At 38.8% G+C, this 24,450-nt stretch overlaps 1 protein-coding gene across 1 annotated transcript; it reads left to right on the top strand.

The window, feature by feature from the left end:
- Positions 1 to 8,102: 8,102 nt before the first annotated feature.
- On the top strand, positions 8,103 to 22,819 carry LOC124130836 (vesicular, overexpressed in cancer, prosurvival protein 1-like). The gene is made up of 5 exons (XM_046493844.2): positions 8,103 to 8,195; positions 14,344 to 14,372; positions 16,399 to 16,476; positions 19,711 to 19,843; positions 21,257 to 22,819. The coding sequence occupies exons 1-5, from the start codon at positions 8,142 to 8,144 to the stop codon at positions 21,446 to 21,448; spliced, it is 486 nt and encodes a 161-aa protein (XP_046349800.1). The 5' UTR covers positions 8,103 to 8,141; the 3' UTR covers positions 21,449 to 22,819.
- The last annotated feature ends 1,631 nt before the right edge of the window (positions 22,820 to 24,450 follow it).

Here is a 24,450-nt window from a genome sequence, read left to right on the forward strand (position 1 = left end):
ATACTGCTAGCCCACTGAGATACCATGCCGCAGTTTCACATGAATACCCCACTCTGACACAGTATACCGACTCCAAGCCAACCAGTCATTGTTTTAGCTCCTTAATGGCGAGCACCAGACAGAGTAACAACAAGTACCATCTTTTAACGTCTTTTTGGTATGGGATCGAACCCCGGACCTTCTGCTCTCAGGGCGGACGCTCTACCACTAGACCACAGAGGCGGTCTGACTACTGTGTTAACGAATCAGTGTTAACGAATGAAACAGTCATTGTCCATGTACAAGATGCCATTGTACCTAAACGTGATCCAGTACCCTTTGTTTGTTGTCATACAAGATGCTTTAAATGCAATCTCATTAAAATCATATCTTAGTTCTCGCCACCGCTAAACTAAGATCTGAGGACATCCCATAACGGGTCACGTCAAACCTTGTGCGAACTTTGACCGACCAATGGAATGACCAATCAGGAGGCAGCTTTCTCGTGCTTTACGGCACTAATTTCAAATTGACGACTACGCTTTGAAACATTTTGACAAATTCTCAATTACAAATTTGAAACCTGAACAAAAAAACATTCTGCAATGGCTCATAGATGGTCCAGATTGTAAAGATTCAGTCGTTTAACCCGTCACTATCGTTCAGAATACCCCATGTTAAAGTTTTCGAGGCTGCATGATTAGAAATCACATTCCAACTGTCACATTCATAATCTGGTAAGCGACGCTCTGATTTGTCGGAAGAAAGGTCGTTCTGACGTGACCCCTAATGGGATGTCTTCAGATCTTTGTTTAGCAGTAGCGAAAACTAAGGTCTGATTTTAATGAGATTGCTTTAAATGGGGACTGGGCTGGTGATGGTTTATTTATAATAATATAATGGTGGTTATAATAAAACAAACTGCTGTTTGTTCTGTTTTGTTTTTGGGTGATGGGGTGGGGAACAAGAAAGGTTTCTTGACAACACTAGTCATTGACGTCTTTCGGGGTTGAAGAGGCCTGGATTTGTTTGTGTTTGTGTCTTCCATGAACCCTACAAATCATGTATTGTATGTTTTTGTCATGAACCCTATAAGTCATGTATTGTATGTTTTTGTCATGAACCCTATAAGTCATGTATTGTATGTTTTTGTCATGAACCCTATAAGTCATGTATTGTATGTTTTTGTCATGAACCCTATAAGTCATGTATTGTATGTTTTTGTCATGAACCCTATAAGTCATGTATTGTATGTTTTTGTCATGAACCCTGTAAGTCATGTATTGTATGTTTTTGTCATGAACCCTATAAGTCATGTATTGTATGTTTTTGTCATGAACCCTGTAAGTCATGTATTGTATGTTTTTGTCATGAGCCCTATAAGTCATGTATTGTATGTTTTTGTCATGAGCCCTATAAGTCATGTATTGTATGTTTTTGTCATGAGCCCTATAAGTCATGTATTGTATGTTTTTGTCATGAACCCTATAAGTCATGTATTGTATGTTTTTGTCATGAACCCTATAAGTCATGTATTGTATGTTTTTGTCATGAACCCTATAAGTCATGTATTGTATGTTTTTGTCATGAGCCCTATAAGTCATGTATTGTATGTTTTTGTCAGTCTACTTAATTCTTGTATCATCCAGTTCTCATTGTCTCTCAGCAAATTAGAGACACATTTAAACCTGAATAGGATCTTATTGCAACTTAATATGTATCTCAATATGTATCAAATGACAATTCAAGTATCGCAATTTGTATCTTATTGCAACTCAACTATTGTGATATATTGCAACTCAAGTATCGTGATATATTGCAACTCAAGTATCATGATATATTGCAACTCAAGTAACATGATACCCCTGGCATATTGCAACTCAAGTATCATGATATATTGCAACTCAAGTATTGTGATATACTGTATTGCAACTCAAGTATCATGTTTTGTATCATATTGCAACTCAATTATCACAATATGTATCTTTTTGCTACTCAAGTATCATGTTATGTATCATATTGCAACTCAAGCATCGCGATTAGTATCCATACATGAGGTAGGTGTATTGCGAAAGCCCTAATAAAAACGTAGGTTCATGGACCCTACTTCCTGTATTGTTTGTCATTATATAGATGGTTTGGGGGCCTAGTGATCTAATGCAAAGCAATTCACTGTGCATGTCAGGATCTCCAGATCCAGGGTTTGAATCCCTGGATTTGAATAAGTCCCCAGTAACTATGTTTGTGATTAGAAATTGGAGGATCAATAAAGTAGATACAATGTTTGACCTGTCTGACCTGTGCCATGGATCATTGCTCATACCGTCAACCATGTTCCCAAGGCAAGAGAGTTTATTGACTATAAAAGTCCAGTTTCCACCCTTGCCAAACTAGGCTGGTATTATAGAGTTACATTTTGGCTGGACTAACGAGTCTATGCATAGTCCAATCAAAATCGCGCAATGGAATCGCAATCCGGTTCGTAAACTGTCGTGCAGATTTCGGTCGATTGCAGGATTTGTACAGTATGTGCTCCGCAAACTCGTTGAAGACATATATTTTCCAAATCTTTTCATGTTTTTAATCAAAGTGCTCACGTGATTTGATGCACTTCGCGATGTAAGACCCGTCTTATCACAATATAGATTTTGATTATCGATCGTTTTGACTGGGCGCCGCCATTTTGTTTGAAGCAAATGCAAGTGATACGAGAGGTGGAATCTGATTGGCCCATAGGAGAGGCTTACAAGGGACATAACTCGTAATAGCCACTGGTGGCGCTAAGTCGAGCCCAGGAATTCCAGCCTAGTTTGGCAAGGGTGGAAACTGGACTTTTAAAGTCAGTTAACTCTCTTGCCTCGGGAAGATGACCGTCAACCAATAATTTGCCTGACCCTGATTCTTTTTTCTTGATCTCAATATAATTTTCTTGATTTACTTGTAAAGATTTAACAAAATATCATCTATTAACTGATGCTGTTCTAAACATTATTAAAGACCAAGAATTTATCTAATGTTAGATAACATTTGTCCAGTTGTCTAAGGCGCTGCGATTCGCTGTGCAGAGTTGCGTCCCTTAGGCACGCCAGAGACCTGTGATTGTGGGTTCGAATCCAGGTTTGCCCCAATTATGTTTCTAGGTTTGTCAGCACCATACCTGTGCTCGTGGGTTTCACCGAAGTGGTAAACGTCTGAGACCTGCATCACTTTGAGCTTTCCTCCAACATTAAGCTGACACGCAGCGATATAACTGTTATACTGTTAAAAGCAGTGTTAAACCCAACTCACTCACTCTAATGTTAACAACATGATCCAATCAGACGCAATAAATACAATGGATGATGTATAAATATCAAGAACTGTCATGTATGAAACATGAATAAAACTGTTGTGGCAGTAAAGATATTTGTTTTTCGACCCATGAAGATACGGGGTAGAATAGTTCTTCAGCAACCCATGCTTGCCGTAAAAGGTGACTATGCTTGTCGTAAGAGGCAACGAACAGGATCAGGTGGTCAGGCTCGCTGACATGGTTGATGCATGTCATCGTATCCCAATTGTGTGGATCGATGCTCATGATGTCAATCACCTGTTGTCTGATCCAGATTGAATTATTTACAGAACGCTGTCATATTGCGGAGTGCGGCGTTAAACAACAACAAAACACGGTAAAAAAACATGTAAGTATATTTGTAGTGATTGTCATTGGCAGCGAATGGTAAAATATCGGCGGCAGGGAGTGGAATATAGAGTTACCTCCCCTTGTTAATAATGGAAGGCTCAGTCCAGCCAGACTGGGCTTAATCGTTTTATAAGTTTCGGGATGGGCTCAGTTTCTATAAGGGCAATTCGAGGGATTTTACGGCCTGACATGCGTCTTATCTAGTTGCCAAGTGTGGAAGGAATGCCTGTCTGAAAACACGGAATTCCTGCCAGCTTTCAACACTATTCTTGATTCTGGATTGCACTGACATGATAGTGTAGTGTCCGTTACTTTTTGCCCTTGGTCTTTCACTGACAGATTCATATATTTTGAACTAATGGTTCTGTCAATCCCGCTGACAATACACCTTCAAAAAGGTGGAACTTTAAAAAGGCCAAATAATCCTTATTCCAAACATAATGTACAACATGCACAGCCGAATGACGTTAAAATCACAAGCGCAAACGCGAGACGTACTTTTAAACAAGATAAACGCCAATCCTTGAGGAACTATGTATCAAAAATCAATTCTCGCACACCCATGTCCAAAGTGTGGAACATGATTCAAAAGATAAGGGGCAAGGGTTAAAAATCTGGAGTTCAGATATATAACCTAGAAACATGGTATTTAAGAGATTTGCATGAATGTGGATTGAGGGGCAGATTACCTCAGTTCATGTCTCGATTTCTAAACAAAAGACAGTTGCAAGTATTAGTGAGCTCTACCCTGTCTGATCATTTCGATCATAATCAGGGCGTCCCTCAATAGCATCCTATCTGTCACACTATTTAACATCAGAACTGATAGTCTCACTAAAGTATTGAACACGGGTGTTGATGGGTCACTTGTGGACGATTTCAATGTTTCTTGTCGTGGTAAGAATATGCATACAATAGAAAGACAGCTACCGGTCTGTCTTAACAAAATCCAAAAATGGACCAACGAAAATAGCTTCAAATTTTCGAAATCCGAAACAAACTGCATTCTCTTTTGCCGTAAATACAAACCGCACAAGGATCCAGATATATTCTAGATGGTACTCCTGTCAAGGTAGTATAGAGGAGGCCAAATTCCCGGGCCTCACCTTTTACCCTCATCTCAAATTCTTATCACACATCAAATATCTAAAGGCAAAGTGTCTGAAGGCTCTCGACGTTTTAAAAATCGTTTTAAATGCCGAGTAGGAAGCGGATCAGACAACCCGCCTTCACATGTACAGGTCATTAATACGCTCTAAACTATAGACTACAGTTCCATTGTCTATGGTGGAGCGAGCAAAAGCAACTTGGAAAATCTAGACACTATACACCACCAAGGCCTAAGCTGATGAACCTTCCCCCGAACAACGCCGCATTAAACTATCACTACAATACATCACTAAATTGCATTCCTAATTTCCAAACAATAAAACCCAGCATACAATTGTGTTTTCAACTCTTCGTATGAAAACCTGTTTCGAAATTTGTCAAACCTGGTTCCATTACTTGGAATCAGAATTCAACCACAAATCACTACAGCTGAAATTAGATCTAATAACTATATCACTTTTCCGACTTTTGTCTTCTCCCTGGCAGATGGTGAAGTCAGAAGTAGACCTAACTCTCACCCAGCTCAAAAAGTCCAAAACATATCCTTTGGTATATCAACAAGAATATAACAAATTACGAACAAAAAATAATTCTCATAGAACCATTTTTACAGACGGGTCCAAGAATTGTGGCAAAATTGCAAGTGCCGCCATCATTTATCCAAACCTGTCTCCTCAAGAATTCCAGATAATAGTTCAATCTTTTCTGCTAAGGCCAAAGCTATCTTAACAGTAGTCCTGCACCATGACCGTGGAATATATTTATTTTATGAAAATAATAACCTAGAAATGCATACAAAAGCAAGTCTAGCCAGCTCAAGCTAGCTCTGAAATCAGCATAGGGAATTTTTTATATATTTTTAGAGTCAAGAAGGATAATGTGTAATATAAGATTTCAGTGACTAAATGTTAGTCTATCTTAACAGCTTTGACCTATATTAAACAACAAAATCAATGTAAGCACTTCATCATCTTCTCAGATTCATTGTCTTGCCTTCAGACACTTAAAAGTGTCTCCCCGAATCGCCCTATAATCCTAGATATTTAGAACTTTGCAATGATCTTTCTACTGGCTAATTTGACATCGTCTTTTGCTGGTTGCCAAGTCATGTTGGCACAGCAGGGAACTCAAAAGCCGATGCTGCAGCGAAAGAAGCTCTTGACAAACCGTTATCTCCACTCCTTATCCCGTACAGAGATTTCAAACCAACCATCAAAAGTTATACACGGGATCTAATTTTGAAAAAGGGGGACACCCAGCTAGGAATCACTAAACTTCACGAATTTAAACCAAAACTCGGTCATACCTACTTGGGTCGTCAGTCAAGACATGATGAGGTCGTTTTACGACGATGTCGTATTCGCCACAGTCGGCTTACCCACGAATATCTGCGTTAAACAAATGAACCTAATTTAAGTGTATCCCTTGTGATGAAAGGTTCACCGTCAAACAGATATTGCTTGACTCTGTGGACTTTGCAATCGCAAAGGATTCACATTATCGCACAGTAAATCTGAATGATACCGTGTAAGCGAGCATCTAATCTTAAGCTGTTTGAAATAAATTGTCCTGTATCATAAATTGTAAATATGTATGTGAATAACTAATTGCTTGTTTGCAAATTTGGTGTGATGATTTTTTCAACAAAGGTTAATGAAGGCTCTGTCCAGGTTAAAATACCGTAAAATGACTGTCCCCAAGTGTGACACGTAATTCCTATCATAATTGATGTAATTATCATCAACCACTGTTTTTTAAACCAACTCATTTCTGAGGGACCACTGTAAGTTCCCATGATGCTCAGCGAGATGGCCTTGCTTTGGTTACTGGTGGCTTATAGACCGTGTTATAAACAGTTGCAGATATTATTATGTCGAAATAGGTTTGACAAATTTGTATTAAATATAACTTTGTATTCATGACTCAACTGTGTCTCATCGCTATATGGCTGAAATAATGCCGATGCGACTTTACATTTAAACTCACTCACTCACTCTAAGAGTCGACTAATATTGATTGCGACGGGGTTGGCTCATTGTGTGCACATGCTATCGTATCCCGATGGCGAGGTTAGTCGCTAATACTCTCATTCAATGGTTTGCCTGGTCCAGAATATATAGACCACCGTTATATAATATAGCTGGAATACAGTGCTGAATGCAGCGTATACCTCTTGTGCTCCACAGTCTCGCATGGGTATTTTAGGCCCGTAAGTGAGTTGGGTTTAACGCCGCTTTTAACATTATTCCAGTTATATCAAGGCTTGTCAGCTTATAGTGGGAGGAAAGCCCGAAGTGATGCAGGTCTTCGGTGAAACCCACGAGCACGGGTATGGTGCTGACAAACCTAGAAACATAATTTGGGCGAACCGAGATTCGAACCCGTAATCATAGGTTTCTGGCGTGCCCAAGGGACTCAACTCTGCACAGCGAATCGCGGCGCCTTAGACGAACAATATAGCTGTTATATTGCTGAGTGTGGCGTTAAACAACAAACCAAACCAAAAAAGGTTTGAAGTCCTTTTGACTGATTTTTTCGAGCCTTTTTTCATGTACTTCTCCAAACATATATTTGTTTATAAATTTCATAATGTATCCCCCTGAAAAATGCTAATATATATATATATATATATATATATATATGTGTGTGTGTGTGTGTGTGTGTGTGTGTGTATTCCGGAGCCTCGGGTGATGGGGTATACTAGAAGTACGGGCCTTAATATTTAAAAGTAAACATACTACAACACTAGAATAACTAATTCGATGAAATATTATAAATACAATTACATATTATCACTGACAAAAGTTGCCAAATTACAAACTACATGTAGACAACATCAAATTTCCAAAAAGCTGTGTCTTTGCTTGGCTTAGGTTTCCACGAAATAATGGGGTCTTGTTTTTCTGTAGAATTGGTTTGTATTTAATTTTCATTTTTATGAACGCTTCCGACAGTTTAACAGATCGCTGACTCCTCTGTTGTTCGTTTCGCTTCGGCTGTCATACGGGGGAATCGGGTTGTGGAGCAAAAACAGTTGTTACACAATATATAAACAAAACACAAATCCCGAGGCATGACCTCAGGTGCCCGACAATTTAGACCAATCAAAATACAGCAGTGTGACCAACTTGCTTTTACTTTTAATGCTGTCCCCCCGTGTACATAGAAATGAATATAAAGAGAAAAGGATGTCAGATTCTTGCGAATATGTCATTTAGCTATTGGATCAACTGTACGATCCACGGGTTCACACTTTCGCAATAGTTTAGCACGTATCAGCTTCTCTGTCCACCAAATTTGTCTTTCACAGTTAAGGTAACGAGGAAATTACGTATTGATCAGATGATTTCAGGTCAAAGGTCAAACCAAAATGGCGGCCAAAACATTGGGACTGACGATATCTGCTACAGTATGCGTGTCAAAGGTACGTTTTTAACGATGTGGCAGGGCATTGTATTAGTTTGTGGTTAGCGTTTGGTTAGGATCTTCTTAATGATGACAATGAGTTGTCGAAACGGGATCGGTTTTCCATTGAAAAGGGCGAATGTGTTAGTCAGTTGCTACCATTTCTTCTTTAATTTTCTCAAAATAAACACCCGAAAGGCTGGACAAAGGCTTTGTTTCCTGTTCTAAATGTATATAAATTTTAACACTATTGTTCGTAACCTAAACATTACAACCAGCACGATATTAAATAAAATGAACGTATGCTGTACAGACACACTATTATTTTACCACGTGAACAAATGGTGACCATGACTTTCGGTTGTGAAATCTTTCATCAACGTTTCAGACATTCTGTCCTGATTATGGTGACGTTTAACATTTGTCCAGGGTTTGTATTACTTGTTTTGATATATTGGACTATGGCACCAGGTTCATCATAGTATGACTGAATTTGAATAAAATCTTGTTAGCTGGACAGTGGTGGTGGAAGTATGATTGACTGATTTTTCAAGCACAAAAATTCGGAATTGTAGCTCTCAGACTAGTGTCCTGTGATATTTGCAGCGTTAGAAATTGGCACTTGTTCTGTAGTCCTTGCGAAAGTGCCCAATAGTTAAGGTATCATAAGGGCCAGTAGAAATTTGCCATTTTTAAGGGTTATGCTATTTGTTATCATTATAAGGACTAGTGGACTAAAAATGTTAGAACTTTTCTACCGCTTTGTCTACTGATTTGTCAATATGTGTGCTGGCAAAATCAAAGGTCACTATTTCAGGGACTCGGAACAGTTTGTAACCATAATATTAACTGAAGTGTCCTGAAGATTTTGTCCTATAAGAACATCAAGGATGTTGGATACAAAATTAATAGAGCCGTGAAGGGTGCTGCTTCAAACATCTCGTAGCTAATTTATACTTAACATGCATAGCAAAACATTGATCAGGAGACAGAAGACAGGACACAGACATAGACAGAGAGTCAAGTCATCTAAGGTCAAGGAATTCAGATGACAGATTACAAGTCTTGATTATGCAGTCACTTGACTGTGGATCTTGAGTCATATTGTTTTGTCTGTCTTTGAGTAAACATATTAATTAGTTCACAGATTAAGTGTCAATGATCAGATTAACACCTACCCTGTATATAATTTGGAACAGGTTTCAACAACATTTTCATTCAAGATATTTATTTTATGCCATATTATCTTTAATCACTGGAAAAACTTATATAAACTGCAAAGAAATATGAAGGGTTTGTGAGTGTGTACGATCTTTAGTTATTGGATGACAGTACTGTACCACTATTTGATTGCAGTTCTTATTACTTCCTGCAAAAGCAGTAACTAAAGTTGGTTTGTTTGTTGTTTAACACCGCACTCAGCAATATTCCAGCTTTATATAACGGTGGTCTATAAAAAATCCAGTCTGGACCAGACAATCCAGTGATTGATATCATGAGTATCGATCCACGCAATTGGGATCGATGACATGCATCAACCAAGTCAGCGAGTCTGACCACCGAACCCGTTAGTCGCCTCTTACGACAAGCATAGTTGCCTTTTACAGCAAGCATTGGTTGTTGAACTTTTGTTTGAAAGGTTTATTTTATAAATTTATGATTGCCTTCTCTATGAGTTCCTGTGTTTTATTTGAAAACCACCTTATGAAGTTCTGTTATCCTTAACCAGCATTATAAATTGGCACTCCGCCTGTAGTCCTTGCGAAAGTGCCCAATAGTTAAGGTATCAGGACTAGTTGAAATTTGTCATTTCTAAGGGTTTTGCTATATGTTAAGAACTAGTGGATTAAAAATGTTAGTTTCTACCACTGCTTTAACATGCTGTGAAATTTCTTATCAAATACATTGGTAATTCGAATTTCAGACCAAATGTTGTCCATAACTAAAGCGTATTATAAAATGCACATGGATTAGTTTCAAACTATCAAGGGGATATATACCGTGATATATTAGACAATACAAACTTTATTTTCATATGTACTTGAGTGTGTGAGGTGTAAACGCTTGGTTTGTGGAATACAATCAAATTTATCATGTTTATAGTAAAGAATAATACTTCTGAGTACAACATGTTTATTTCCCTGAAAATCAATCAATGAGTATGTTCATCTGTGACGTTTCATTTACTTGAATATGTACAGATGCAAGAGGCCTGTTTTGGGCAATATGTTTGGGCTGTTTTCACCAAGCTCTTGGAGTCATTTTGACATTCACCTGTTGTGAGGATCTTAAATGTCTTAATGCAATCTGCTGCTTCATATACTTGTCATATTCTAAGACTAACATCTTATGAAAATGTCTGTGAAGATTTGGTCTTCTGCAACCCATGGTCATCTTCCCGAGGCAAGAAAGATAACTGACTATGAAAGTCCAGTTTGTCAGCAGATATTTTTCAGTCTTTTCATGTTTTTAATCAAGGTGCTCACATGATTTAATGCACTTCGCGATGTAAGACCAGTTTTATCACAATGTAGATCTTGATTATGGATCAGATCATCTTGACTGGGCGCCGACATTTGTTTAAAACAGTTGATACGAGAGGCTTAGATGGGACATAACTCGTAATAACCACTGGTGGCGCTACAATCGAGCCCAGGAATTCCAGCCTAGTTCTGCAAGGGTGGAAACAGGGTTGTCATAAGCATGATAAGAGATGACTAACATGGTCAGGTCGTCTGACTCGCTGACTTGGTTTGATGCATGTGATTGTATCCCAATTGCATTGATCCTTGCAAATTTCAATAAGATAATCATGATAATATGGTTATACCGTTGAATAGGGATCTGCACTTCCTGATTGCATTATAATCAAAATGGGTGCAGGTTTCTTTGTCATGTTTATCATGGTTATAAGGGCCTCAGGCTACACTTAGCAATCAATAGCCTTACCATGCCTACTAGCATGACTATGTTTACTTTGTTTTGTCTATCACAAATGTTCACACCTTGCATCAACCAATGTTAAGTTGATATATGAGGGACATAATTTCTCTGCGTGTGACAGATTAACAGCTTGAAGTACTTTGGGTTGTTTGAACTTTACAAGGTACAATTGCATAATCTCTGTGTAATTATTTGCAGTCATCATAAACAGCAGTAGTAAACTCTCAGTGTGTATTAAATATGCAAGATCAGCTTTGTTTTCTCTGTGCCAATATTTTTTGTATTCTAGTAGAGAAATATTTCATCACAAGAACCATGACTAAACTCTCGTTGTATGATATTACAAGATGGTAACACACTCAGCTATTAATCTTTATGTATTTCTATGGGGTGAACTTTCTAATGAACCGACCAACCAGTCAGCGAATCAGGCTTCTAAATTTTCAGTATGAATGTGTAATGCATTCAAATAAGCATACCGTATTCGATGAAATAAGCGATCCGCTCTAATAAGCGCCCACGGCGATATTTGCTTATATATTGGCTAGTGAACAATCCCAATTAGCACCCCTTCTGATTGATCAATGTACATTTATTTTTTCGTGTATAATACACACTTGTGTGTTATATGCACCCTTAATTATGGGCAATTAAATTCTGGAAAATATATCTGTATAATATGCACAGACCTTTCTTTTGTATCATTTCAGGCTGTCAGCATAAACCACAAAATTTACGATAATTGCACTCTGTTGTTTTTTTCTCACCAAAATTATATTCTAATAAGATCCCCCTATTTCTAATTTTGAGAGCGCCCTGGGCACTTATTACGTCGAATACGGTATCTGATTTTTGTATCTTAATAAGGAATATTATCAAGGAGTTCCAAAAGCATAATGATAAAACTGAACTGTAATCCTGTTGTTTCTGAGTGCCATGGTATTTATGTCCCAAAGGGAGTACCATCCAAGGAATATTGTTATGTGTGTATTTTCATTTGTAGCAATCAAAAATAGACAAAATACCCGATTTTCATTGTGGTAAACAGATGAAGCTGAATCAGAATAGAAACCTGACATCCTGTTGGCCCATGCACCCTTCGTTTAGATTTGATGGCCAGTGTTTGCTCAGGTTTACCTGACGTGACCTCCTATGGAGGTGTTATCAGGCCTGCCATGCAGAGCGGTATATTATCAGAGCAGAACATCTGATTTTAATGAGATTGCCACTAGTCATGAGGCGAACATAGAATTTGGTTTCATTTGCGATCAAAATGAGCATCAAATACCGGTAACATAAATAATTTGAAACCTTTGTGAAGAGATTGGTTTCCAGGTCATGTGTCAGGGAAACAATTTAATTTGAAACTTCTATTTTCTTTTTCCTACCTATGATAATGTGCATGTTAATCACAAAAAAACCATTTATTTGTACAATCTTAAATTACAAGTCTGATCATGCTGACAAGAACCCAAATAAAAATTTAAAAAACATACTTTTTTATTTTGCACCTCCAACATGTCCAACCAGGATTTTACTTGAAAAAAGCTGTAAACCAAAAATAGTATGAGCCTTATCTATCGGGTTGGTGTTGATAGGGGACAATGACACAGTTTCTGCTCTCAGATAAGGCTGAGAGATTTTCCATGAGGGTCATTCCAGTACTATTTACATACAGAAGCCATGTTTAATTGCCTTGTGTGAGTACCCAGGATCTATTTTGCCCCACTTGACCTTGAGTTGAACATTGTTTGCCGATGTCAGTAATATCAAAGCTGTATGGTAGGCTGTAAATTATAGACTGGTGTCTTGGCCAGGTGAAAATAATGGGTGATAGCGGCGTATAAACTTCAGATAAATTCCAGCCAGGCTGGCAAGTCTAATGAAGTGTCGTGATTGCTTTTACACGGGCAACAAAGACAAATTGAAATAACCAGAGATAATAATAATTTATTTTTTGATTGAAATACAGAATAAAAATTGAGCCAATCAGGGATGAGTTTAAAGTTGATAACATTCAAATATCATCAGCTGATCATGCATCGATGATCTCTGTGAAATAATGATTGCCATGTTTCGGCGATATATTAGTATTGAGTCATTATCTAAGTGCAAATCAAGATATGATTATCTTTTCTTTTTTGGGTTAAATTGACAATAAAATCATAGCCAGGCCATTAGGTGAGTGAGTATGGTTTTACGCCACTTTTAGCAATATTCCAGCAAAATCACAGCGGGGGACACCAGAAATGGGCTTCACATATTGTACTCATGTCAGGATTCGAACCCAGGTCTTTGGCGTGACAAGCGAACGCTTTAACCACTAGGTTACCTGACAGTCCCCAGGTCATTTGGTCATGTTTTAATAGTTTTCCATCCAAGACAAACACAGTTAATTTAGTGAATGAGTGACTTTGGTTGAACGCGGCTGTAGTCCATTTATGTCTTGGTGTGTCAGCTTAGTGTGATGCAGGTCTCAGACATTTACCAATTTGGTGATCCCACAAGCACGAGCATGGTGCTGAGTCCTGCTGACAAACCTAGAAATACAATCGGGGCGAACCGGGATTCAAACTAACGATCATAGGTTTCTGGCATGCCCAAGGGATGCAACTCTGCAGAGCAAATTGCATCACCTTGGACGAATGGGCCACACATTGTTATTATTGTTAATTAGATATGTGTATCGCTGTTGTGAGTCTAAGCGACATGTTACACACTTGGGGCAGCACATGAACAGAATCAAATTAAATGTCAGCTGAAACAGCATTTAAGAATTATCAAAAGAAACGTCTACTCATTGGTGTAAAAATTCCCAACAGACTGGACTCAAGGGAGTAAAGATTTTGAATACCCAAAGAAAACTATCAGTACCCAATGTGAATGGATCTTGTGTGTTGATACTTAATGGTCCAAAAGTTACCTGGATCCCTGAACCTGTGAAGATCCGGGCTAGAATAGGTCTTCGGCAACCCATGCTTGCCGTAAAAGGCGACTATTCTTGTCGTAAGAGGCGACTTACGGGATCGGGTGGTCAGGCTCGCTCACTTGGTTGATGCTTGTCATCGTATTCCAATTGCGTGGATTGATGCTCATGATATTAATTGCTGGATTGTCTGTTCCAGACTCGATTATTTACAGACGGCCATCACATCGCTGTAATATTGCTGAGTGCAGCGTTAAACAACAGACTATTGGTTTCATCTTTGTTTGTTTCATTACAGATTGCAGCCTACTACTGTGACAGTGACAGGTAAGATCAAGAATTTATGTTGGATTATTTGTGGGGAGTCGACCGCGTCCTTGGTCTAGTGGTTAGAGTGTCTGCCTAGAGAGCGGAAGTTTGATCCCCAGTGTCTTCATACCAAAAGACATTAAAAGATGGTACTTGTTCATGTTGTTGTTACCCTATTTGGCTCTCAGCATTAAAAGATGAAACAAGGACTGGTCTGCTCGGAGTTACTGTACTGTGTCTGAGTGGGGTATCCATGTTAAACTGCAGTATGGTATCTCAGTCAATCTCATTAAAATCAGATCAAAGTACTCGCTGCCGCTAAACAAAGATCTGAGGACACCCCATTACGGGTCATGTCAGAACGACCTTTCGCGAACTTTGACCGACCACTGAAATGACTAACAAGAAGTCGACATCAGCCAATAAGAAAGCAGCTTTCTCGAGCTTTACAGCACTAGTTTCAACCTGGCATCTTCCATTTGAGACTACGCTTGAAAAATATGTTGACACAGTTCTTGATTAATATTTTGAAAACTGAACAAACAAATATTCTGGAATGTCTAATATTTGGTTGAGATTGTATGGCAGTGTTTCTCACATACTGTGCAACGCTGCCTCCGTTCAAATGTTTATCCCACGGAAGCGAGAGATAGACGACAATTGTGACGGAATCAGGCTGTAACTGTCGTTCGGAATACCCCATGTTAACGTTTTCGAGGTTGCATTTATTAGAAAACACATTCCGACTATCACTTTTATGATCTGGTAAGCGACGCTTTGATTGGTCGGATGAAAGGTCGCTCTGACGTGACCCGTAATGGGATGTCCTCAGATCTTTGTTTAGCGATAGTGGGAACTTAGAGCTGATTTTTATGAGATTGGTATCTCAGTGGACTTGCACTTTCAAACTGGCATTAGTCCAAATGCGCATTGCTATATAAGTGTAATAATCTTGAGAGTGACATAAAACCCCATTGACCTCACCTCACCACCATATTTTGGAATGTTTGAGGGGATTCCAGGTTAGAATACTCTGAATAGGTCCCCATAAGTCTGTAAGAGGCGACCTAATGAATCTGGCTCGGTGGCTTGGTTAATGTGTCATTGTAAGCAGAGGGGGTGGGACTTTGATCATTAACATCAAATGTTTTACTCCAGTTGATACCTGTTTGTGTGAAGGGCTAAGGACACCAGGATCATGTCTAAAGAAGGCTCTCTGGTGAACCCTGGGTCACCTTTCACATCCCAATCTTTATGAAGGATGAATGGGTCCTTAGTCAAACAGATGCTAGCTTGAAAAAAACAATTTGGATTCACTTTAAGAAGAGAAAACAACCAGGATACAAATATTCCTTCTCCCTTTTGGGTGTAGATGCCACTGAACTCAGGAACAAGCAGGTGTATAATATAGGCACCAATATGATGGCACGGCCATCAATTTGTACATTCAGGAAAGGATGTTGAATTTCATCAAATCAGATATGCTGGCCTGAATGATTGGCTCATCATACTGAGAATTTTTGAAGCCTCAAAGTTGATTGGCCGATTATGAAGTTCACCTGACATGACCTTCTATGGAGGTGTTCTCAGATCCTCGATCACTTGTATCAGAATAAGAGATCCTATTTTTAAGCAATTGTTACTTATGTTAATTGGATACTGTTAACATCAGTGTCCGACATAACTGCCTGCTCGCCTGCCCGCCTGCCCGCCTGCCCGCCTGCCCGTGGCTGGTAACTTTTCTGTCTGGTTGCATGACATTTTCCTCCTCCTGCCCGACTCTGGCAGATAATTTTAAGACTACTTATAATTCAGTTTAATTATGACTCCTTGTAGATTCTCAAGTGATTGCATTATTTTAACTGAATTAAGATGAAATTTTTGTTGTTTTGATTTTTCATTATTAATAATGTCTGAATATGTTGAATGCGAGCAGGTAACTTTTAAGATGGACCGGCAACCCTTATGTCACCTGTCACCTGTCTCGTTGGGTTTTACAATTATTTGAAACACTGGTTTCCATGTATACTTTGTTGAACTACAGATGCAGTGAGGATGAGTACTGCTGCGGAGACAACCTGTGTTGCACATCTTACAAGGTGTGGGGACTCTGGTATTTCTGGTACGTGACGATCTCCTTCAACGTTCACAAATATATTTATGTTGTCATTGATCCACCAACCTCAGAATCAGCCATGTAGAGGTAAAAAAAGAAGTAGTGCATGATTCTCGTCCGACGTACAAAGCCACAAACATCCTGGTGACACTTACACAAAAGTGACTAAAAAGATGAAAATAGATAATTGAAGGTTGTTCTTTAATGTATCCTACTAACCCTATTAACACACATGCACGCACACATGTTTTATACCTTGTGATGATGTCATTATTGAAACCAACCCGTGAAGATCTTGCTAGAGAATAGCACCCTTGCTTACCGTAAGAGGCGACTATGCTAGTCGTAAAAGGTGACTAATAGCATCAGGCGGTCAGGCTCACTGTTTGGTTGATGCATGTCATCGTATCCCAATTGCGTGGATTGATGCTCATGATGTCAATCACTGGTTTGTCTGGTCCAGACTCTATTATTTACAGACCCCTGTCATATAGCTAGAATATTGTTGAGTGCGGTGTTAAACAAACAAACAAGCAAATTTTATTGAAGCCTCTGATCAATGCACTTTGGCACAAGTAAACAGAAAAGCACAAGTGAAGACATTTACAGAATAGTATACTTCTCTAAATAAAGCTTGGGATTTAGAAATAGACAATCCATGACACGGAAGGGCGCAAATGTAGAGCACACTTTAAAAAACAAACTTTTCGATGCCTGAACACTTTTGTCTCAGTTAATGTTTTAATTCTGCATCGGTTTATTATTTACAAAAATTAGCATTATCCAGGCCTGATAATTACAAAATTCTGAATCTGATTTGATAGTTCTATCAGAATTGACCGTAACCAGTTAACTGGCTGAGAGCCAAACGTCATGTCAGCCAGGCCACATTGACGATTTCATGTGAAGATGGTGTAAATTAAGTATTACGTTTCATATATCTCAACTCAAGTATCATGAGGTGACAAAAACGAACAACTTCATGGATAACAACTTGATGTTTATTGCATACAGCGACAGTTCAATGTAGATTCTTACACCATTATCAAGCTGGAGTGTAACGGTGTAAGAATCTACATCGAAATGCAGCAAACCAGAAGTTGTTAACAGGAAGTTGTACGTATTTCTTATTTATTTTGCCAACTTCTAGAATGTCAATCAAACAGTGATCATGGGGTGGGCATATTTTGGCATCCCTACTGTATGTTAGTGATCCAAAGCTATTTATTTCCCAGTTTAAAGAAAGAGTGTACAACTTTTCTTTGCAAGAATGGCATGCCTCCTTAGACTCAAATGTATTAACCTTTTATAAGACCCAGAAATCATTGTTAGATTGTGAAAAATATTTTTATCTCTCCAAATGTCCTGGGAGTACAAATGTCTATTAACAAAGTTTAGAATTGGCTGTAATTCTTTCGATGTGCAGCATCTACGTAGGGGTTTATCAAAATTGACCGATGATAATGTTCTGTGTGACCATTGCAACCCAATTGAAGATGAAATTCATGTTTTATATGTCTGTAAACATTATGAAGACAAGCGTAAACTGTTATTACCTAAATTGTCAACTAAGCAGTATTATTCACTTAAAAGCCTAAGTACTTCGTCAGATATTAACCAAGTTCTTGACACATCTTTTTAGAACGGTTCTGCTTAATAAGTAATTTTTTTAATTTGAGTCTGTATATATTCATGTGGTTACTCAAATTGTGATGCAAAAAGTTTTGTACTTTAGGTCACGTGGCCTTTAATGCAAATAAACCTGTCTGTCTGTTTCTGTCTGTATGGCCTGGTATAATCGGGTTTGCCATTGTTTTTCATCAGATCCTTATCAAATAGAGTATTGGGTTCCCCACATAGAAATAATGACACCGCTGGCTGTTTTTCCTGGTTGTCATATCGAGCATGTTTTGGTCACATTGTGTTAGGCCAATGAGAAGTACTGAGGTGACAAGATATTGATGAAACTACCCTCATTGAAAGACAACCAGTGGCGATAATTCATCTGTTGGATATTTTTGAATGAAAGTCTCTGCCAAGTGTTGTTTCACTTTCACGACACGACCTAATACAGTGAATTCTCGCTACGTAGAAACCTTATAAGTGGACAAACCTCTGTAGATACTTTCCTTTGGTCCTGACACAGTCGCTATACTGTTTTATATCTGATAACTAGAACCCTTTAAGTAGAAAAAAGGGGGCGGTCGGGTAGCCTAGTGGTTAAAGCGTTCGCTCGTCACGCCGAAGACCCGGGTTTCGATTCCCGACATGGGTACAATGTGTGAAGCCCATTGCTGGTGTCCCCCGCCGTGATATTGCTGGAATATTGCTAAAAGCGGCGTAAAACCACACTCACTCACTCACATTAAGTAGAAAAACCTATATAGATACATTTCCTTGGTCCTCAGAGACATGTCATATAGTCAATTTTACACGATAAGTGGAATAAGAGGGGTAAAAGTGGTTGTAACCGACAGACATTTGCGCGTCTTGTCCCCACTAATTTCGATGTTGATCCCTAATCCACAATGAGTTGACATTGAGTTCATCTTGCTAATGAGCTGTTGTTAGCACACAGTCAGTTGCTTAACTTGAAGACCTGTTAAGTCACGTTTTATTCCAGGTCATTTCATTTTCTGCTTGGCAGTTTCACTGTATATTTATTACTTTAAGTCTAACTGATTGAATGTATTCTGTAGGGATTAGATAATGTTTACTAGACAAAAGGTATACAGCATTTCTACCAGACTGAGGGACCCGTGAAGATTCCGGGGTAGAATAGGTCTTAAGCAACCCGTGCTTGCCGTAAAAGGCGACTATGCTTGTCATAAAAGGCGACTAACGGGATCGGGAGGTCAGGCTCGCTGACTTGGTTGATACATGTCATTGTATCCCAATTGCATTGATCGATGCTCATGGATTGTCTGGTCCAGACTCGATTATTTACAGACTGCCGTTATATAGCTGGAATATTGCTGAGTGCGGCGTTAAACAACAAACCAACCAACCAACCAGACTGAGGGACTGACAGCCCTTGAATTTCCCAATCAAGTCATATTTTACCATGAATATACCAGAAACACGGAAATAGAAAAACAGGGTATGCTGGTGTTAGTTGCCCCAAATCAGTGAAAATGATACGAAAAATATTGTGATCCGTTCTCTTTTGTCTTTGTCCACCGATACCACAAATGATTGGCGCCATTGTCATAGTGATGTACATGGTGTTTGTGTTTACAGGTTTGGTCTGGTGTTCTTCTTGATCCTCCTCTCCATGTGCACATGTCTATGGCGCTTCCGGCATCCCGGCACCGTCATCATCAACAAATACAACTACAGCCCTCTCAGGCAAGATGGCAACACCCTTCACTGCGTGAGTTTTCATGTTTGACTGTCCTCTCTGTTAAAAAAATTGAATTTATTGACAATTACACAATGTGTTTAGAGTGGCTGTTTATGATTGCAATCCAATTGTAGTACAGTTGAGGGCAAAGGGCCTAATTGTCCAGAATTACTTTACAGAGTTGCATCCCTTTGTGATGCTGGGATCTGCTGATCATGTGTTTGAATGCTTGATCCACCAAGTAACATTGCTTTTGGTTTACACCAACATGACCAGCGTGCATCCACGATTATCCAGTGTATTTAAGATCCATTCTATTTAAGAAATAAACGACTTCTTATATGAGATATCAGTATTATGTACAGCCTCTTTACGGATGATGATGATGATGATGATGATGATGATGATGAAATGTACAAGCTTTAAAAAAAATGTATCCATATTAAATAATGATGACTCCCTCAATAGAATCCAACCTCTGCAATGTCGGACAGGTCCCTTTTTTTTGCACAGTTGGGTATTTTCCGCGTATTCTCACAAACTTCACGTCGATTACCTGTACCATTTCTCTCAGTACTAATTGTCATATCTCTCCCGCTTTTGGATGCGATCATTCGGCCATCTCGTTTATCTGTGTTGCCAAGCTACATTTATTGGGAACAACTCTAGACACTCCCCTCTAAAAAATAACGTCGTCCGATCGTTGCGATCGCATGTTTGAATCTCCAAAAATGAAGTCATGAAAGTACAATGTTTTATCGTGAAATAAACCACACTTTGTTCTTTGCGATTTGTCACGCAGCTATCTTATATTGTACTTAATAAATGTTTTGACACATTCGCCAACATAGTTTCGTTTTGTGTCAATTCGACACCAAAAATTGTCAAATCAATGCATGAGAGAAATTCTGTGGGAAGTTTCCCACATACTGCTATGTATTTATCAAGAATAAATGAATATAGCCTTTATAGAATGTAATAATAGCTGGGTAATCGAGGGTGATAAGTGTGGCAAACGTATATGTCCCGTGTCACTTTGGCACCTCCCTTGGGCACACCAGAAACCTATGATTGTGGGTTCGAATCCTGGTTCGCCCCTATTATGTTTCTAGGTTTGTCAACACCATGCCTGTGCTCGTTGGTTTCACCGAAGTGGTAAACGTCTGAGACCTGCATCACTTCAGGCTTTCCTCCCACATTAAGCTTACACGCCCTGATATGACTGGAATACTGTTAAAAGGGGAGTTAAACCCAACTCACTCACTTCATGGCTACTGAACCTACTTTGTTAAGATGGTTACTAGAATGTGGAAAAGGAAATAAATCATTAGGTTCATATGTGCTCAATATTTGGAAATAACAGCACAGACGATTCTACTGGTACAGCAAGACCACAAGAAATTTTCATTTAATCAAACATTCATTGATGCTTTAATTTTTCAGCGCAACAATTCTGACCAAGAGTATATAGGTCCGGGTGGTACGTTCTTCGCATCAGCAACACACCCGCCTCCCCCATACTCCAACTACTCCCCCGTCAAATCTGCCCCACCCTCTTCCCTGGATCCCCCGTCGTATGTAGAGGTGGTTAGCGGACCTGGCGTACCTGGACACAAGACATACCGCAACAACTGAAGATGGGACCACAATGCACCTGGGGATGTTGTCATGGTTATGTTACAACCATTGGATACTCTATGTATGATCTGTTAATGTCAAGACGAACATTCATGAAGTGTCTCCTCGCTACTGAACATAACAAGAACATACTTAAACATAATGCACTGATGCTAAAGTGCATGACGATCTGTTAAACGTTATCTAATGTTTTTTACAAATCGGAATCTACGCAAAATGAATATTCCTTACATCGAGATATTTAAATGTCCACAGTAGCTATATAATGTTGCATAGATTGATGACAAATGGCATAAAAGCTCAGAAGTTTTTGTTCATCACTGAACTTTTTTCAGTGTATATGAGCGAAGAGAGAATGAAGATATGTGTCACTGATCATTATGAAAGTGTTTCATGTGTGTGAGATGAAACTACTGGCTTTAGTTTGTTTCATACTTCAGAGTTTTTGGCTGATGAAAAAATGCCCTACTTTAGGATTACTGTTTCATTGCTCACCATCTGTGTACAGTTGATGGGACATAAAGCTCCCCTGAATTTTATTTGGTATGATTCAGAAACAAAGTATATCAGTGTCTGCTAACTCCCCATGCAGTAGATATTGCTTGTATTAGGCCAAAATACATTTACTGTATTTATTTCATTTGCAAAAAAAAATCAAAATAGCCGAGAATCAGTAATGCGCTCTCAGACCGGTGACACTTTTACATAGGGCATGCAAAGTTATTTCATATACACTTCATTGACTTTGACCAAGTACGCAAAAAAACGTTTTTGATGTCTCCTTTTTCAAAAGGGTACCCTGACTATACCACAGTGCTCATTTCGAATATTGCATACCCATACTCGTCGGTTTCACCGAAGTGATAAATGACTGAGACCTGCATCACTTCGGGCTTTCCTCCCACATTAAGCTGTCACGCCGTGATATAACTGGAATACTGTTAAAAGCGGTGTTAAACCCAACTCACTCACTCACTCATTTCAAATATTGGTCAGGAAGTTGTAATTAGTGCCATGTGAAACTGAGTCATCGTCTCTGTGTAATTCAAGAATTAGGCCAGGCGTTTTATATTTTTCAGATTACGGACCCACAGACTCTAATTTTTTAGATTTCCATTTTGTTTTTCCAGCCGATAGCCGAGTAGTCAGTTATTTTATTTGTTAGCATCACCTTTTAGTAAAAAACAAATGAATTTACCGGTGTAAACTAGTAAAGAGATACATAATTTATCTTTGTTGATCTCGAAGCCGAACATGAATAGTCTCCCTTGACAATTGTCTGTGTTGTAAGTGGTAGAATTTTTATTGTTACAAGGGGCTTTATCATCACAAATGGTGGTCTTTTAAAAGAAAATGCACCTCGCTCCTCCAACCCTGGACATTGGGGCTGCAAAATCCGTAATCCTAAAAATAAGAAAAGCCTGGCCTCAATTATTAGCTGCTTGATTGAAATAAAATTTGAGTTTACAGAGTTAAGTTTTAACAGCATGCAGGGACTCTATTTTCCTGGGCATGATTTTCCTTAAGGATTACAAGATGGGGTGGGGAGGGTTATCCTCTTGGGTAAGGAAACTTTACTACGCAAATAGCAATTAGGTGGCCTGACCCATACCCACAGTAAACTGTAAGTATCCTAACTTCATGTTTCAAGATAGAATTCTGAAATTCAGGATAATTCCAATTGAGTAAACTTTAGCATGTGATTTAGCAAAATCATTATTAATTATATAAGGGGTTTCAAGGAGTGTCAGATAGTAGTTGTATGGGTACCCGGTGGTGAATATATGAATCTGACCCAGTCCTAGACAAGCTAGGCGTCAATAGGGCATATGTAGCAAAGTAGTTTACGTCATGAAAAGTGAGAATAATGTTTTCTTATAGTTGTGGGTTGCTGCAGATAATATGCTGGGGGAACAAATTTCTTTAGAGAGTGGGGGAGGCACGGGTGGCACAGTCTAAGGCGCAGCGATTGATTGTGCAGAGTTGTGTCCCTTGGGCATGCCAGAAACCTATAATTGTGGGTTCGAATCCTGGTTGTTTCTAGGTTTGTCAGAACCATACCCATGCTCGAGGGTTTCACCAAAGTGGTAAACGTCTGAGACCTGCATCGCTTCGGGTTTTCCTCCCACATTAAGCTGACATGCCATGATATAACTGGAATACTGTTAAAAGCGGCCTTAAACCCAACTCAATCATTCACTCACTTTAGAGAGTGATCAAGATGTTTGGTTTTGTCGAGTAAAGATATGGTTTTAATACAATTTTATTAATTATGCATAGATGAATTTCATGATTGTCTTGCCCTTCTCACAAGAAGATCTCAGCACAACGTAGTTATAACTCGGATACTGTTACAGCCTTACAAAAGTTGTATTCACCATGGAACGGTTCCCTGAATTATGACAGAAGAGTTATCTTTCCTTTGCTGCATAATGCCACCTTGGGTTTTGCCTAGCAAGAAAGAAAGAATAAAACAGTACCTAGTCATTTTCAAAATAAGGTTATGATGAGAAACATTATTTATTTGGTGATGTCTAAAACTGTTGTTGGACCTGCAGGGGTAGTGTGTTTTAGGTATTGGAAATGGTATAGCTTCTTGGGCATCAAACTCTCAAGTACACACAGTGCTATGTGAATAGATACAGCCGAATTTTGCCATAGTCATGTGACCACTATTTACTGTGACAAACCTGTTCCTGTGTCAATATGGTGGGAATTGGTCCTCATTGCTTTTGAAATCCTTGTCTCAAACTTAATTTGCGTCCAGCATCTGTTTTAATCTCTGTTTTGTGTTTTGTGAAGCTCTCAGCACTTGATATTTAATGGGAATCATATGTTGTGATAATCATTTGACCCCCGCAAGACTTGAAACGAAAAAAACTGGTTAACAGATTCTGCTGCTGAAATGAAAAAAGGGTAATCTGAAAAGCAATATATTTTTATACAAACTAATAAACAACACAAACAATTGTGCAAACTGCAAGACTAGGGTCCCATTC

The sequence above is a fragment of the Haliotis rufescens genome, unplaced genomic scaffold (genome assembly GCF_023055435.1).
Source record: "Haliotis rufescens isolate VD_foot unplaced genomic scaffold, xgHalRufe1.0.p SCAF_10, whole genome shotgun sequence".
NCBI lineage: Eukaryota > Metazoa > Mollusca > Gastropoda > Lepetellida > Haliotidae > Haliotis > Haliotis rufescens.

What these genes read in the sequence shown, in the direction of transcription:
- LOC124130836 (XM_046493844.2), top strand. Translation starts at nt 8,142, where the DNA reads ATGGCGGCCAAAACATTGGGACTGACGATATCTGCTACAGTATGCGTG. An exon ending in TACTACTGTGACAGTGACAG is followed by an intron (nt 14,373 to 16,398) that starts GTAAGATCAAGA and finishes GTTGAACTACAG; the next exon opens with ATGCAGTGAGGATGAGTACT. An exon ending in TGGGGACTCTGGTATTTCTG is followed by an intron (nt 16,477 to 19,710) that starts GTACGTGACGAT and finishes TTGTGTTTACAG; the next exon opens with GTTTGGTCTGGTGTTCTTCT.